The following is a 17,223-nucleotide window of genomic DNA, read 5'->3' as shown; positions in this document are numbered from 1 at the left end:
GCGGCGAGGCCGGCGGCTGCGCGCGGCAGGGGCGGCGCGGCGCGATGGCGGCCGAGTGGGGCCCGGCGGAGCAGTGGCGCGCGGCGCTGCCGCAGCACGCGGTGCTCTGCCGCCTCCGCGAGCGCGCCGCCGCCGCCGCCGCCGCCGCGCGGCCGCCGCTCATCCGCGACCTGCTCTTCGGCCTGGACGGCGACCTCCTGCTCTGGGACGGCGAGAGCAGCGTCCTCCACACCATCGGCCTCCGCCGCCTCGGCGGCGCCGAGCCCGCGGGGCTGGGCCGCTCCCAGGTGGCGGCGGGGCGGGGCGGGGCGGGGGCGAGCCGTTAGGGGCGGGGGGAGGGGCCGCTGTCCCGGGGGACCGTTATGGGCCGTTAGTGACCCCCCCCCCCATAGCGTGTGTGGAAACCGCTACACCGAGCGGGTGCGACGGCAGGCGCTGAGCGCGGTGCTTCCCGGAGCTGCTGTGTGTGTAACTGAAACGCTCTGCGCTTTTCAGACTCTTCTCTGCATAAATCCCCCGCTTTTTGAGGTCTACCAAACGCTGCTGAGCCCCACGCAGCATCATGTGGCGCTCATCGGTACCAAGGGGCTCACGGTGCTGGAGCTGCCCAAGCGCTGGGGGAAGAATTCTGAATTTGAAGGCGGGAAGTCAACCGTGAACTGCAGGTGGGTAAGAGCCCGAGGTGGGTCGTGGTACCGTGCGCTGCTCTGGGGCAGCCTCTGTGCTCGCCTGGCTGGGTACGAAAGGCATCGCTTGTGTCGGGGCTGTGGGGACAGTCGCAGCTATTTTGGCTCGGGGCTCGCTGTTCGGTAAGCGACTATCCAAGCTTGTAACTGCTGAGGAACAAGATGTTCTTTTTCACTAAGCATTTGGAGCTTTTAGCATTGGCAAGCAAAAGCACATTTTTGGGTGGAAATGACAAAGGGCTACAAGTTAAAGCTGTCCCTTCAACCTCAGGAATTATACAGCCAACGACTTTGAAGCATTTTGAGTTTCCCCTTCTTATTTCCCCTACTGCTGTCTGGAAGTAGTAACTCTTTTTGTTTTGGGGCTGGGGGAGTGAGTTTTGTTGTCGTTTGTGGGGTTTTTTTATTGTTGTTTTGTTGTTTGGTAACACTGCATACTTCTCTGTATTACAGTACCATTCCTATTGCAGAAAGGTTCTTCACAAGTTCAACATCTCTGACTTTAAAACATGCTGCGTGGTATCCCTGTGAGACCTTAGAGCCCCATGTTGTGCTCTTGACTTCAGATAACACTATAAGGTAAAAGCAGTTTGTAGTGGTTCATCAACATTTTTTTGTAGTAGGCAGTCTGATTTTTTGATAGATATTTGTACATTACCATTCTTACTAGGTTTACCAAAAAAAATGACATGGAAGAAATTTTAGGCAGGGACACATGCAACACTGAGAAGTGAATGAACATTGTTCCTCTTTCTTTCCTCTAGGATTTACAGTCTGAAGGTGCCTCAGGCACCCATCAAAGTGATTGCTCTTTCAGATGCCGAAGAGGAGACTTTAATAATAAATAAAGGGTTTGTGTGGCTTCTTGTATTTAGAAATGCTTTTGACAGAGTAGTATCAAATATTTTTGATGAATGAGTGGTAAATTGACTAGAAAATCTTCTCATGACTTGTTTTTTTTTCTAGAGTAGCACTCTAGTTGCACCTTCTTTTGCCCCACCTTAAAAAAAAAAAAGAAAAAAGAAAAAGAAAAGGAACATACTTACAGTCCAATGATTAAGGATGACATTTATTTTTCAGATGCCAGTAAAGTGTGGATAGAAGGGCTTTTTGAGAGAGGAATGCGGAATATAATCATCCTTTTCTTTTCTCCTTGGCATAATTCAAAGGGAGAAATGTGAAGGACTCTGTTAGTCAAGTTATACACAGGAAATACCAGTATTTCCCCTTTTATCCTGTGAAGCTGGGCTGGCTGGTGAGTGTGTTTCAGAAATGGGCACAGTAAGAAAGATGTTACCTTCAGGCTTTTGCTACTGAAAATAGGACTTCAAAGAACTGATTGACAGCTCTTTAGTAGTAATTTGTCTGACAGCATATGCTGATGAACCTAGATAAATACTTGTGTTCTCACAATCATTGCTGACTCCAGGTTTTGTTCTGACATGTCCCAGGAGAGCCTATACAGCATCGCTCGGAGAAACTGCAGTGGCGTTTGACTTTGGCCCACTCGTGCCAGTCCCGAAGAACATAGTTGGGCAGCGAGGGAGTGAAGAAGTGTTGGCCTATCCTCTGTACATTTTATATGAAAATGGGGAGACCTTCCTCACGTATATCAGCCTGATACAGAGGTAGGCCTCACACTCATCATCACGTTTCATGTGGCAGTTATATATTTGTACAGTGCTTGGATTTCAGAGCCATCTCTCAGCCTGGCTCAAATTCTGGAATGGATGCTGGGCTTTTATCACATTGCAAACTGTTTTGTCTTCTCTCGTGGCAGTGCTAATAGACTTAAATCCAGGAATAGCGTCACTTCCTTTTTTGATCCAGAGGTGAAGGGTGCAATTTCCAGTGCTGTCAACCAGTGTTCAATTAGCTGTTGTCAGAAATATGTAATGGAAATAAGGAATTGTTAAAAGATTGTTAACTTTGACACACAGTCACGCGTATTTTGACACCTACTGTTCACAGCAGTTCATTTTAGCTTCAGATGAGGCTGAATGAGTGCCAGTGTTGTCTTAGGAACAGAAATATCTTAAGAACATAGGAAGTTCTCGTGAGTATCGCATAATGAATGGTCAAGAATATGAATCAAGAATGCAAGCACAATACAAGAAAAAATGTCATACCTCAGAAAAATGAAAAGATAGCAAAAAGCTTACAAGTTAGGTGTAGTGTAACTGAGAATTAAAATGTGGATGATATTTAAGTTAGAAACAGAACTGTTTGCCTCTGCTTGGGAACTGATGTAGAATTGAGTAGGTCCTGCTCATAAGCAATGAAATGAACTTAATCCTGCAAAAAGTTCTACCTAGAGAAATGCTAGGCCATAAAATGCTGCTTGTAAATGCTTTCTTAAGCAAAAAACCCCTGATTAATAAAGATAATTAGTTTGAGGTTTCTGTAAGTACTTTTTTTTTTTTTTTTTTTTTTTTTTTTTTTTTTTTTTAACCAGCAGAAGGCTGGATTGCTGCCACCTATGGAGATTAAACAGAACTCTAGCCTGTTGGCTCTTTTTTGTTTGTTTGCTTTTAAGCATCCTTATTTTGTAGTTCTTCTCCAGCAAACTGTTACAGGCAACTATCGAGAACTCTGAAAACATCTTTATTTCAGCACTGGAAATCTTGGCAAGCTGCTAGGCCCTTTGCCCATGCATCCTGCTGCAGAAGATAATTATGGCTATGATGCTTGTGCTGTCCTTTGCCTACCTTGTATTCCAAACATCTTGGTGATTGCCACTGAATCGGGAATGCTTTATCACTGCGTGGTACTGGATGGAGAAGAGGATGATGAACAGGTATCTTGTCTTACATTTTTGTTTCTTCAGTCAAAGTTCCTGATTGCAAGATAGCAGGATGCCTGGTAGTGAAAGCCAAATGTCAAAGCTGCATCCTTTTATAAGGAAGCAGTGAGCCTTCCTCCTACTGCAGTCAGTCCTTGTGATCACTGAGGCTTTTATTTTTAAATGTCAGTTCTGTATACGTGCAGGGATATCAGTTTTTGCTCACTTTATTAAGAGCTATTCTAGTTATGGTGTTCTAAGACAAAAACTTACAATGGTTCATAGAGAAATGTGACTTCTTTTAAAGCAAAAAAAAATAAAGAGACTTTAAGTACTTGACAATATATGGGCAACTCTTGCCTATATTATGTAACTCTTTCCTTGATGTTATTTTTGCTGGCCTTTCTATTTAAAGCATGTCTCACTAAAGAATTCAAATGCCCTTTGCAGTCAGAAAAATCTTGGGACCCAAGATCTGATCTTATTCCTTCACTGTATGTGTTCGAATGTGTTGAGCTGGAACTTGCACTGAAACTGGCATCAGGAGATGAGGAAGAGCCTTTGGATTCAGATTTTTCTTGCCCAATCAAACTGCATCAAGGTATGGTTGTGATTCAGCCACATGGGTTTTGGGCTTTTATCTACTTTATTTCATGAATTTAGGATCAGGTTATTTGCAGATTATCACTTGACTCAGGCAAGTATTAGAGTACTAGGCATTACAGTAAGCATTTGGCTGATGTCTTCATTAAAAGAAGGAGAAAGTCTGCTGAGTAAAAGGGGAATTGTTATAAGACAATCTGGAGGCTGCTGAGGCTTGTTCCCAAGGTAGGTGTAAGCATGTAGTGCCTTTTATCTTCACTCTACCTGTTGTTCCCCTGCGTTTCTTTTTTAAACAACTGCTTCTTTAAAATGAATAGCAGAGTAGTGTTTCATCCTCCTTCAAAACAGAAGTTGGCTTAAATCTCCTTAAGTAAAATGTAGCTACGAGGTGGTGTTCATACTTCCATAGATGTATGAAGAGACAGTTGGAAGACTTGTGTTTCATAAATGGGATCTGGAAGAGTGTGGCAAGAGTTGCAGGTCATTAAAAGAAAGCAAGCCTGGAACAGGCTTTAGTGTTTACTCAAGGGCAGATTATAGAGGATCACATAATAACAAACTCGGCTGCAGATTATAAAATAGAAGTTGCTGTATCTATCTGTATCTATATATGTAAGCAAGTGACATAGCTGTGGGATGGTGATTCTGTAGGAAGAGTGTTTTTTTTTTTTTTAATTAGTAACTGATGTAATTGTGAGGCAGGACAAATGGTTTGGGTCTTTCTGAACAAGAAGCTTGTCTGAACGCTGGTCTGCTGCCTTTAATCGATCTTCTCTTTAAAATACAGCAGATTGTTACGGACAGCATTGTGTGATACAGGTAGTTCTTAACAATTTATTGAAAAGTTTAGGCACTTTATTTATACATAGAACTGTAATAATGTGCTTAATTCAACTAGCTGGGTTTTTGGACAGGGATTAGTTAATATTTGTAACAAGATGCTAGTATTGACTGGACAGCAGGCAGATAAACGTTCAGTAATTTCAGTTTGCAGGATGAGTTTTTCTCAGTTTGATGTGTTTTCTTAATACAGTCACTGTTTACATTTCAGATCCTAAATGCCCCTCTAGATACCACTGCACACACGAAGCTGGTGTCCATAGTGTTGGGTTGACGTGGATCAATAAACTTCACAAATTCCTTGGGTCAGGTGAGTGGCAAGACTCCATTGCATGTAGAGGAAAGTGGTTACTGTCTAGACTTCTGCATTTTGCTATTGACAAGTTGGTGAATATGTGGTTAATTAATTCCTAGAATATGTATATATTACCTTGCAAAAGGAAATCTAATGCATTCTGACAAATTTGTCGTCTTTGTAGATGAAGAAGACAAAGACAGTTTACAGGAGTTGGGAGCAGAACAGAAATGCTTTGTTGAACATATTCTTTGTACAAAACCGTTGCCATGCAGGTAAAATACAAATCCTTGCTATTAATTCCAAATCAGAGAGTTCCTATGCAAAATATTTGATTTGCCCCTCCTGCTGCATTTTCTCAATTGAGAGAATTGAGTAAGCTTAACAGAATTCAAATAATCATCAATATGTGCATCAGGACTTGTAACGCACAGTCAGGGTTGTAATGTAAATTCCTAAGTTACTGTCTGAAAACATCTGTTGAAATAGCAGAAATTGTTTTCAATGTCCCAGTGCACTTCTGGGGCTTGATTTGGCTTTCTTAAGGGTCTTAACATTGACGTGTTCTTTTTGCTTGCATGTTAAAGATGAAACTAAAAGAACATCTGATTTTGAACTCCTGAGATACCCCAGGCTGGTTCAAGATCAATTATCTGCTGCACTGTTTTGCACTTTTTCCATCTGCTGTGTGTTTTTTGGAGGGCTTTAGTAAGGCCTAATCATTAATATATAATGCTATGTATTAAATATAAGGAAACTTCAAAAAATGTCTATTAGCAGATGCTAATCATCTGAAGGGCTCCCTGAGTCAGTGTAGAGGAGAGAGTCTAATGATGGTGGTAGTTACCTGAGGAAGGGGCATTTTAACCAATATTTGAGGGTGATTAATTGTATGCAGATTATCAATGTACAGGCAGAAGCCTTCCTGCCCGAGGAGGTGTGTATGTATGTATATACGTACGTGTGCTGCACTAGAGGTGTGGTGTAAAGTTTCCTCAGTCAAGGCGGCTTCCCTTCTGTTTCACACTTACTTACTTAAGTGGTGTGGGTGCTGCCTCTCCCAGGCCGGATGGGGTTTCCTTGTGTAGCTCACTTCCAGTCAGACCATGTGCTATCGGGGTAATTATTTTGCAAGACTCATTTTGGAAAGTGGTTCTTACCTTAGTGAAACCTGTCTGGTTTAAGGTGACTGCTGTCGATGAGAGCATTTCCAAAACGGTGAATGTACACAGTAACTGCGGCCATAAAGAACGTGTTTTGAGTCAGTAATTCATCTGTTTTCTTCCCTCAGGCAGCCTGCTCCCATTAGAGGATTTTGGATAGTCTCTGACATCTTGGGGCCTACGATGATCTGCATCACAAACACCTATGAGTGTATTACAAGGCCGCTCTTGTACGTGATTCTTAATTGGATTGAAATCCATGGTTTTAAGTGAGCTGTGCAGAGGTGACTGTCTTACAAACATGAATCTCAGGATTTTTTTTGTTTTGTTTTCAAATCCTTTTCCTCTTAGATGTCTGTACCTCTCATAAAGCACAGATGTTTTTCTACTGAGCACTCCCTGGCTGAGCTCTGGTGTTATACTAGTTATTTAATGGTAAAAGGAGGTTGGGGGGTGGGGAAATACATAATTAATTTGTAGCACTCTTAATGCATGTTAGCACAGTAGTTGCATCAAAAGATTTTTGTCATTATTATTGGGTAGTTTTTTTTAATATATATTTTTATAATGATGAATTTGGAAATCTGAAACCTCTTTACGGACGGAGTAGTGAAAGGAAAAAAAATGGCTCTTAAGTTGCTTTAAAGTTGGCATTTTAGTGTGCATTTCTAAAGCAACCTTTCCTTCCTTTGTGATTGGAGTTATGGGGGAATGATATAGATGAGTTTGGTGAATTTGCTTTTGCACAGATAAGTGAACAAACACTATATTTGGAGCTATTTTCATTTATTTGTTACTAAGAACACTGCAGGTATCTTCAACCATGCTAAGGCTTATGTTAATGTAGAGTCAAGTTTCCTTACAGCTCTTGTTTTTTAAAAAACAAAAGCAAAAATCTCTTTTGCACTATGCTCAAATAGCTTTACTTACAGCTACTTAAAACCCCACTTAGCTCACATTATATAGGTAGGAGGGTGACCTGGCAGGCTGCTTGGAAAAGCTGATCGTGCTGCTATCTGAGATCTTGCTTGCCTTGTTACTGAACTTGCTTCCCTGGAAATAAATAGATACTTGCAATTCTTGCTCTTTTCCGTTCTGTCCAAGCAGAGGAAGATGAGGCTGCAAGCTGTACCAAACTTGTCCAGAGTTGGCTTTAGTGCATCATTGAAATAATTCTTGGAACACTTCTGCCTTACTGCTATAATACGTTAACTCCACAGTGGAGGAGTTCCTTAACTAATGTTTAAGTGCTGTAGCTTAAACATCATGAAAGTTTTGTACCATTTGATGTATGTCTTTGGCAGAAGTACAGTCCATCCTGCATCCCCACCTCTGCTGTGCACTAGAGAGGACAACGATGTTGCTGTTTCCCCTCTCCGTATCCTGGCTGAATCACAGCATTCCTTCGAGAAGCATATCCGAAGCATCCTCCAGCGTAGTTCTGCCAATCCCTTGGTTCTGAAGTAAGTAAAAACCTTTTCCTAAGCAAGCTGAAGAGGTGGTGATGCCTAAGAGTACTCTGTGTTCATCAGTTTCTGATCAGACAGCCTATTACCTTGGGCATAGCTCGTAACAGGGGGCAAAGCTCCTGCAGCCAACTCCTGCCTCCTTCTCTGTACAGGGCATAGCATCACATAGCAATTTCAATTGGAAGGGACTTCACAAAGTTATCTTTGTTCAGCCTCCTGCTCCAAGCAGGGCTAACTTGAGTTGTTCAGAACCTCATCCCACTGGGTTTTGAGTATCTTAAAATATTTTGGGATTTCCTCAGTAGGAAGACTGCTTTACAGAACCTCATTTCCATCTCTGATCTGAAGTCCTTATCATACATAGTATAAATGGCTTATCCCTCCAAAGGAACATGCACAAGTAGGATTGCAAAAAAATGTCTCATGTATGAAGGTCTGCAGATAAAGATGCTGCTCCTCCCCCTGAAGAATGCCTCCAGCTTCTTAGCAGAGCCACACAAGTGTTCAGAGAGGAATATATACTGAAACAAGATCTGGCAAAAGAGGAAATTCAGCAAAGGTAAGAGAAAAAAATCATAACTACTATACAATGTCTCTATGAAACAATGTCACGAAGTACTCAGCATTTAACCTCCTCTGCTGGAATAACTGTTACAAATAAGCAAAATCTATTCCGTGACTCCTCCTCCTGTAAGACTAACGGAATACTAAAGTTAAACAGAATTACAAGAGAAAGCGGGGCGGGGGGGACACTAGTGTGGTATCTTGTAACTGTTGGAGGAAAGAAAAAAAGTGAAAACAAGCACATAAACAAGCCCATAAAATACTTCTCTGATGCGGATGAACAGAGTCATAAGCGTTAATCATGTTCTGTGATCCTTTCCGTATAGCCTAAATCCTGATTCAATTGCACTGTTGTTATGTATGGTTTTATTTTAAGAGTGAAGCTGTTGTGGGGACAGAAGAAGAAGCAACTGGAAGATCTCAGTTACTGTCGAGAGGAAAGGTGTGTATAACCTCTGGCTGTTTTATGAAGCCAAATATCAGCAACCATGCAACTTTGGGCAGAAAGACAGAGTCACAAAGTGAATGTGGTAACAGCTAGAATTAAGCATGTAGTAGGTTCATTCCCTGCTCCAGCCCTTTCAGGCTCCTTATCCAATTTCCATGTACAGCCCGTCTTCCGTGTAAATCTGAAGTAAATATTTTCTTACTTGCATAAAGGAAAAGTTTGCGGGAAATGGCTGAGCGCTTGGCTGACAAATATGAAGAAGCCAAAGAGAAGCAAGAAGATATTATGAACAGGTGAGTGCAAACTACCCTGTTTTGTCACAGATCACTTGCTGTAACATTAAAGTTTGCAGGTGTGGTAGAAGAACAGAATAAGCAGAAGGTACCACACCGGTTTGTTAGAAAGCAAACCTCTGAACTTCTCTTTGTTAGAGATTAGTAGTGATTTTTCGGTACTACTGCAGGTCCAGACCGAGTCAGCTTACTACTCAGAAACGCTATGTGATGCTAGCTGACAGAGCGCCCCGAAAGGATGCTTCGCGGGCATGTGCAGGACTGTAGGTCCCTTGGCGTAACTGGTCCAGTAGTGTTAATTCAGCAGCGTTTCTTGCTTTGTACCCGAAGGATGAAGAAAGTGCTTCGTAGCTTCCACTCTCAGCTTCCAGTTTTATCAGACAGTGAAAAAGATATGAAGAAAGAATTGCAAACAATACACGAGCAGCTGCAGCACTTGGGCAATGCTATCAGACAGGTGAGGTAACAAAGTATCTGGGTGGTAGATTATTGACAACGCTTCGCTTACACGTAATCACACTGAGTTAGCACAACGCAGTCCTTCCAGATAAAGCAGTTTTGTGCTTTTGCTAAATTAGCAACAACATGTTAAAATAACTTCTGAACCTTTTTAGTATTATAAGCTACTGCAACCCAGAATAAACCCTAAGTCAGTTAGTCACTTAGTCCTAGCACTGGCTTTCTCATCTCTTTGTGGGAGGCTGAACAAAAAAGGAAGTAGATTTTAAATGCATTTCCTACTTTCATTTTTTAATCCTAGGAGAGAGGGATGCAAGCTCTAAGTCAATTTGTAAAGTCTTGGTGGTTTGCCTCTCAACAGTATCCTGGTACTTTGAGCAATGGCATAGTAATCACTTGATATCTATCTGTATTTATTTGCAATAGGACATACCAGTTCATAGCTATAAAATGCCTTCACTCAAGCAAGCAGTGCAGCACTGAGCAGGGTCTCCATTTTGTGCATGACTTGTAGGTTAAAATGAAAAAGGACTACCAGCAGAAAAAGATGGAAAAGGGGACCAGTCCACGAAAACCCAGCATCACCCTCAGTGCCTACCAGAGCAAGTGCATCCAAACCGTTCTGAAAGAAGAGTAAGTTAAAGCTTGGATCTTCCTATATACTTCAGCTGCTGGCGCTGATGTAAGCCAATTCCAAGCAGGCTGTAGGTGTCCATCAGTATTTTTCTAAGAGGCCTTGTCCTTTCCAAAAAGGCTGCAGGTAAATAGCTACACAGACTTCAGAAATCTGCAACAGCTGAAATAGAAAACTGAAACAAGTACCCTCAGTTCTTAGGCAAAGGATGCGTGTCCAATTAATACAGTTAACTTCTGCCTGATGAATTTTTTGCAACTTGGAAACAGTCACAGAACTGAGTCAGTGCTATTCATAACTGGTATAGCCAATCTGTCAGTACAGGAGTAGGTGGTTTCACGTCAAAGTATTAGTGAATATCAAATGTTGAAGAATGTAAATTTTATACTATTCTCAGAATGGACAACTCAGACATAAACAGTAGAAAGAAATAAAGATGAAGTGCTACAACTACACACCAAGCTCATTAAAGTGCTTGTTTTTCTTAAGTTAGGGCAAGAGATTTTTGTCAAGCAGTACTTCTGCTGAAACGCTGCTGTGGCATTTAAGTATTACCAGTTTTCAGGAGTGATACAGAATTAAAGGGAAACCTCAGGCAACTACTTGTCCAGTTTTATGCCATTTAATTCACGTAGGACAGTATGTACCATTTCTTTATTTATCCAAGGCTGTGCAATCCTATTCAAATTTCTACAGTGTAATTTAACCCTTTTGCTGCATAAGGGGGCCGACTGGAGCTTGTAGGGCTTGCCTTGAGGCATAAAATTAGCCAGCCTGTGACAGCAGCAGCGGCCCCTTTAATGCTGCTACTAAAGTTAATCTGCTTCTAGTCTGCTTTTTCTCTTGAGAATCCTTCAGCAGTTTGTATCCAGCCCGTCATCAAGGAAAGGGCTTGCCACAACATTCCCATTCTCTGCTTCTAAGATACTAAAGTATTTTCCTTCCTGATTGGTCTCAAACAAAAATGACTTTCAGCCTTTGACTTGAACTTATTTTTCTTGCAGGGGAGAACACATAAGGGAAATGGTAAAACAGATCAATGACATCAGAAGCCATGTGAACTTCTAACACATCTGTAACAGCATGAGCTTTTCTTTTTCTTGGTATTCCTCTTGCATATTTAAGATTTGTAAGTTGAATAATAGGCATTTTACTTATTCATATTATTTTGTAAAGATGGACTATGAAATAAAATACTTTTGATAAGACTCCTTACCTACTGTGTGTGTTGCTTTTTTTCCTGGAAGGAGATTGTGCAGTAGGTATTTTAAAACAAAAGTATGTTATAATTCAATACTTACAGCTAGCCCCTTACTGTGGAATGGTATTACCTCCTCCAGAAAGCTCCCTAGGGTTCTTTTGGGAGGCATGACCTACACTGGTCCATGGCGTGGTTACCCCGGGGGGGACCTGTGGCACAGGGCAGAGTACAAAAACCAGAGAAGCGCACACACTTCAGCAGCTTTTTTTTTCTTTTTCTTTTTTTTTTTTTTTAATTTGGAACACTTTCTTCATTAAGGACACGCCTTCGATACAGTTAACAAATGGTTACACTTGAATTCTGTAGACAGCAGAATTCCACATCCACAATTGCACAGGACACCAATGGCTTGGCTCACTGGAATGCAGTATTTACTTCCAAACAGCCAGTTTGCCTTTAGCAAACGATGGTTCTAGAGAAGACATTTTAAAAGGCCAATTATTTCCTTGCTGTAGACAAACTTTAGAGGGCAATAAATTATTGTTGCTCCCCCCTCCCCCAAAAAAAAAAAGTGATATGGTCAAGCTCATTTTGAAAAGTTTTACAGCACTGTTACAAAAGTGGCACAGTAAGAGGTGCCAAAATACCGCTGTAAGGAAAGGAGGGCTGTTATTACCAGTTAGGTAACAAGGTTACCTGACATGCTGCAAGAACACCTTTGTACAGATTAAGACTATACAAGTACAGGAATGCATACAAAACTTGATCTCGTCCCTTTTACAGTCCACACGAACAGAATCGTTTTCTAATCCACGTGCCCTGTGTATTGTAGCTGACATGACAGGTTAGACGTAGTGCTTGCTAGCAATCTAAGAGGTGAGAAGACCCGACCACCCTACTCAACTCAGGGCCCAGAAGGTAAGAGCTGAAGGGATATCATTGTTTTTTTCCTGGATATTCCTGGGAGCAATATCACCATAATCCAGCCAGTGAAGATGCACTTCAAGCACTTTTGCTTCACTTAATTTACAGTGTTTTGAATTTGCTCTACAAATTTGGCACATGCTTCTTTAAAGGCCACTGCAAATGTCTTATGTTTGAGATCCACAGAAGTTTTGAGTTACTGCTTTTGAAGCTGTGCTTTCCTCCCCCAGGAGGGAAGGCCCCTCAGGGTAAGCAGGCCAGCAGCTTGTACTGGGCACGTCTCCCACCACTTCTGTGAGCAGTCAGGTTTCCAGTCATTAAACATCCCCCACCCCCTGCCACCCACACACACACACACACACCCACACACACACACCCACACACACACACACACACACACACACACACACACACACACACAAGCAAACACGCCTAACTTGCATGAGTTGTTGAAAAAAAGATCACTCTTTCTTACAGCCCAGTGCTAAAACTGTCATAGCTAGTACTTAAACAGAAATAAAGACATTAGGGTGTACGATGGACTAAGGTGGTAAAAAGGAAAACAGTCACACCACAACCATATACCCTTCCTCACTGGATCAAATTAAAAAAAAAAAAAATTACTCCGCAGCCTTTTGCAGTGCCTGGTTTAAAAGCAAGAAAGACAGCAGCCAACACAGCCCCTTCCAGCCAGGTTCACCTCTCAGCTGCCTTCGTGCCCCACCACCTACGCCTCCAGCCTCCTCAAACTAGACCCACATGCGTCTACTGAGAAGATGCACAAGCATGCACACACACACATGCACACACACACATGCACACACACACATGCAAAACACCAATCCGCAGTCGCTAAGGCTGTTACGGCATTCACGACGACCACAACCTCCCCACTCACCCGTTTTTCCCTACGGACTACGGAAAGAGACCTTGCAGCCACTATTTGCGGTCTGACAGCGCCACACCAATACTACGCCAGGTACACGATTTGCAAAGACACGCTATGGGAGCACCACACCAACCCTGTACTACTCAGAACAACCCAACACGGCCAGCTACGGCCACGCTTGTTTAAGTCTGTGTGTGGCAAGGCCGGCCAGCTGAGAACGGGCACTGACACCTAGACCAGGGAAGGATGCGGAAACGCCCTTACCGGCTGCTTCCTTGCCAGCTCAGCGACCGCCGCTAAAGGGTTATTTTCTGCATAGGTCTTCAGGTGCATTTCCTCAAGTGTTCAGCTTGCTGAAGTGATTTCTTCTTTAAGACACTGCTGCACAAGTTAAGTATCAGTAACCAGCTAAGAGTTAGTGTTCAGGAAGGAAGGGAATATAGGCAAAAGCTTGTTCAGTCTACAGATCCTAATAAAGGCCTAAATTTTTCCCATGTGCATCCACAAAAATAAGACCTTATCCATTCATAAACTAAATCCAAAACATCTGGTATTCAATTTTATGCATCTGGAGGCAGCTGCTGTCACCTCACTGTACAGCAAATACTGAGAAAGATTTAACAAAAAAAAAAAAAAAAAAAAAAAAAACCCCAGTAAAACGGTAATAGCTGATTGATAAATAACCTAAGCCACATTTAACTGAATTTCACTTTGAAGTGACATTAAGTGCCATCTGAAAGATGACAACTCTGCTGTCTATTAGTCTGGTCATTAGTAACAGGGGATTACAGGGCTTCTGGATGTCAGGACTTTGAAAGGAATTAATTGCCAGGGTGAATAAAATGCTTTAATTCTAGCATTAAAAGACAAGCAATTGAGCTCACATTTTTTTTGGCTGTTTAAGGCATTCCTCTTCAAAACCACTGGTTCTAATTTTACATTATTAGCAGAACTGACACTGCTAAAAATAGGATTTAAGCACCTAAAAATAGGCATATGCATTACTGTTTGAAACATTTTCTGTTGCTTCTGTTTTTTCTCACTACCTTCAAGTCTGTAGCCAAGTATATAAAGAAAAACAACAAACAACGGAGGCAAGTCTAGGTTATAAATCCTGGACAGTAATGAGCAGCTGCCTCAGCTTCCTTTCTTCTATTTGAGTCATAACAAGAGGCCAGTTTAAGAGCTCTGTTTGCACCACCACTATTACCACCACCCAAAAGAAACCGTTGCCATCCAATTGTATACCTCAAACAGCAGGAAACGGAGAAAAAGGAGGAGGACTGGCCATGTTAACACTGTGTATTTATACAACAAGAAACCTAATCCTAGCACCTGATCAATCACAAGCATTTCTTCTCTGCTGTTGTGTCACATAGTGTAATTTAAATGTATATTTATAGAAACAAGAGATAGTGTAGGAGTCACCTCTACGCAATACCATGATACCATACTTTAAAATAAGAGATGCACTGTACTTTTCAACTAGAACCAGCAGATTAATGCAGCTCCAGTGCATTTTGTGCTCTACGATCGAGAATGCAATCACTGGTTTCTGCACTACTAAACTGACCCAGAAGCGGCGGCCGGTCAAGCTGACTTTCCTTCATTCACAATCTTACCTCGACAGCTCTGCTCAGGTGCCATCCACCACAGATCTGCATAAACCCCAAGCCAACGTGCAGACAATGCGTAGGGTTTTTGCACAGAGACAGGATTACAGATACTGCTCAGCTCCAGAGATGAGAAAGCACTGGTTGTAATTCCATATTTAAAATTAAATTTGTGAGAAGAGATTAAAAAAACAGTGCATTTCTTGTGCTTTTCTTTAAGCATGAGAATTCAAAGGAAAAAAGTTCCAGGAGCTAAGCTCTCAGTACTTTTTTTTTGTTTTTTTGGCTTGGCATTTATCTGTTCAGGATACGCACGGCTCGCTCACGTCCACCACATCTCAGCAGCACTCAGATTCTTCAACACAAAGTCAATGGTAAAAAAAAGCACTGAAATAAGATCAATATCCAGTGTCCTGCTAATAAAGTCATATTTTAATATAAAATATTCATACAGCATACTCTACACCTCATTCTCTCTGCTAGCTGAATACTGTTACTGACTATTCAAACAGAAAAACTTCAACCACTTTGCTCTTCAACGTTTTGGAGGGACAATATGGTTTCCAGCAGCTACTTTGATCACAGTAGTGGGGGGAAAAGGAAAGAGGGAAAGACAAGAGGTAAACGTTCCAAAAATCTATATTAGGTTACGAAGTTGGCTGAAAGAGGGGAAAGTTTTTCAGAACATAAGGACTGATCCCACTCAGTGGAACACGAAACACCACACCTCATTAGTGTTTCCATTAGAAAGTTCTCCTTCCTACACTGCAAGTCACCCTTGTGCTCTCTTCCTGCCCAGTACGAAATCTTCTCCCCTCTAGAAACAAAACTTAGTCATTGCTCCCCTCTGTTGTCTTCTGCTCTCTCGGTTAGAGTTAAATAATAATTAATGTTGCTATAAAGATGAGTTAAAAACCCCAAATGCAGCCTTGGAGCTCGCTCATCAGGGTGTCATGTTTCAGGAAGCTGATTAATGTCCGTCAGTTTTGTGTCATTCAGGATTGCACGGATTCTCTCCAGGGAATCTGCCTGCCGGATTCGCTCCAACTGCACCTACAGAAAACCAGGAGACACAATGAGCTGGTAAAATGCATTGATGCAATACCACACACCTGTAACGTGAACCAAGCTGGCAGGCAAAGTTAGCAAACCCCTGGTACCTGTGCAAGCAGAAGCAGTATCAAATTATCACCGACAGAAATGCAGGGCTTCAAGAGGTACAAATTTAAGACTAAGAGTTGGGGGAGAAAGGAAGACAGAAGACAGTTGCATGTTTAAAATAATAAAAAACCCCACAAATTTCTGGGGGTTGTTTTATTTACTGTTTCATTTCTTTTATTTAATGTTTCACGTTTAATTTAATAACCACCCACAGTCAGCATACTGACCAAAGCATTGGGAGGAGATGTGTAAACCAGGGTAAGTTTTCAGGGAATGGATGTAAGGCAAGTACAGACCTAACTGACACAGGCCTTCAAGTCTCTTGAGACCAGATTTAAAATGCTTTAGAGGAAGCTTTAAATGTCCCATCTTCAAGCACATTCCTGTTACTTGCTTTTCTGGTAACTGTCTATGTTCAATATACTAAAAAAAAAAAAAAAAGCTCAGCAGAATCATGTGAATGTAAAGAGATCATAACTTGGGGTGGGAGGGGAAGGATTCAAGCTTTCATATTCTTTGTATTAGGATCCAGGCTTTCTGTTAAAAATTTCAGACTGGCAGTTAATTGATTTTCATCTGCTGCATTACCCACACATCATCTCCATTGCTGATATCTCACTTGGCGCCAGCTGACATCTCATGCACAAGTGATATGGGCCCAGACTCTCCACTGACAAGGTCAAGAAAAGAAATAACCCTTCCTGGCTATCAAGAAACCAAAATCTTCATTCGATATATGGTAATCTCTCCTTTCGTGTATAATGCAGCAGGTCTTGTACTACGCTCACTGGAGACAGCACCTAAACCACTGCTTGTCAGATTAGCTAGTTCTTCTGCATGTCTTAGCACAAGGCACCAAACACACCAGCCCGTAAGGTTATTTCTTACCAGCCTTTAAGAAATCACCTGTAATGACTGCCCAGCAGCAGGAAAGACAAAATGCAGAGGTACAACACACTTACTTGTAGGTCTGTTAATTACTTGCAGATTTTGAAAGAGCACCTCACATCTTCAAGGCGACATACAGGTTTTTGCTCCAAGAACTGCATGGTTAACTATCCACGCAGTGTTTTAAGAACAGAGGGGATAACGACAAACAAGAAGCAATCTCACTAGCCAGGACTATTCAATAGTCTCCTTTGTACTACCTACTCCTCCAGAAACAGCCAGAACAAAAGCAGACAGTTCTCTCTTGTCCA

At 41.9% G+C, this 17,223-nt stretch overlaps 2 protein-coding genes across 4 annotated transcripts in view; one reads left to right on the top strand and one right to left on the bottom strand.

Moving 5' to 3' along the window:
- Positions 1–33: 33 nt before the first annotated feature.
- NUP88 (nucleoporin 88) lies at positions 34–11,451 on the top strand. Its single transcript, XM_062592694.1, has 17 exons — positions 34–287; positions 496–665; positions 1,140–1,265; positions 1,451–1,537; positions 2,138–2,314; positions 3,300–3,483; positions 3,919–4,069; positions 5,123–5,221; positions 5,391–5,481; positions 6,498–6,599; positions 7,674–7,832; positions 8,272–8,397; positions 8,779–8,844; positions 9,063–9,143; positions 9,474–9,600; positions 10,117–10,235; positions 11,241–11,451. The coding sequence occupies exons 1-17, from the start codon at positions 45–47 to the stop codon at positions 11,302–11,304; spliced, it is 2,172 nt and encodes a 723-aa protein (XP_062448678.1). The 5' UTR covers positions 34–44; the 3' UTR covers positions 11,305–11,451.
- A 3,823-nt stretch (positions 11,452–15,274) lies between these two features.
- The window catches only part of RABEP1 (rabaptin, RAB GTPase binding effector protein 1), a 44,571-nt gene continuing 42,622 nt past the window's right edge, over positions 15,275–17,223 (bottom strand). For all 3 annotated transcript variants that reach the window (XM_062592692.1, XM_062592693.1, XM_062592691.1), the window contains exon 18: positions 15,275–15,916. In XM_062592692.1, coding sequence (XP_062448676.1) covers positions 15,815–15,916 — 102 coding nt within the window. In that variant the 3' untranslated portion in view covers positions 15,275–15,814. The remainder of the gene's footprint in view (positions 15,917–17,223) is intronic.

Source organism: Rhea pennata, chromosome 20 (assembly GCF_028389875.1).
Source record: "Rhea pennata isolate bPtePen1 chromosome 20, bPtePen1.pri, whole genome shotgun sequence".
Classification (NCBI taxonomy): Eukaryota; Metazoa; Chordata; class Aves; order Rheiformes; family Rheidae; genus Rhea; species Rhea pennata.
The sequence above is the reverse complement of the archived record's forward strand: the minus strand, read 5'-3'. Positions and strand labels throughout refer to the sequence as shown.

Coding starts and splice junctions, on each gene's coding strand:
- NUP88 (XM_062592694.1), top strand. CDS start 45: ATGGCGGCCGAGTGGGGCCCGGCGGAGCAGTGGCGCGCGGCGCTGCCG. Junction 9,601..10,116: donor TGGGCAATGCTATCAGACAG/GTGAGGTAACAA, acceptor CATGACTTGTAG/GTTAAAATGAAAAAGGACTA. Junction 10,236..11,240: donor CAAACCGTTCTGAAAGAAGA/GTAAGTTAAAGC, acceptor TTTTTCTTGCAG/GGGAGAACACATAAGGGAAA.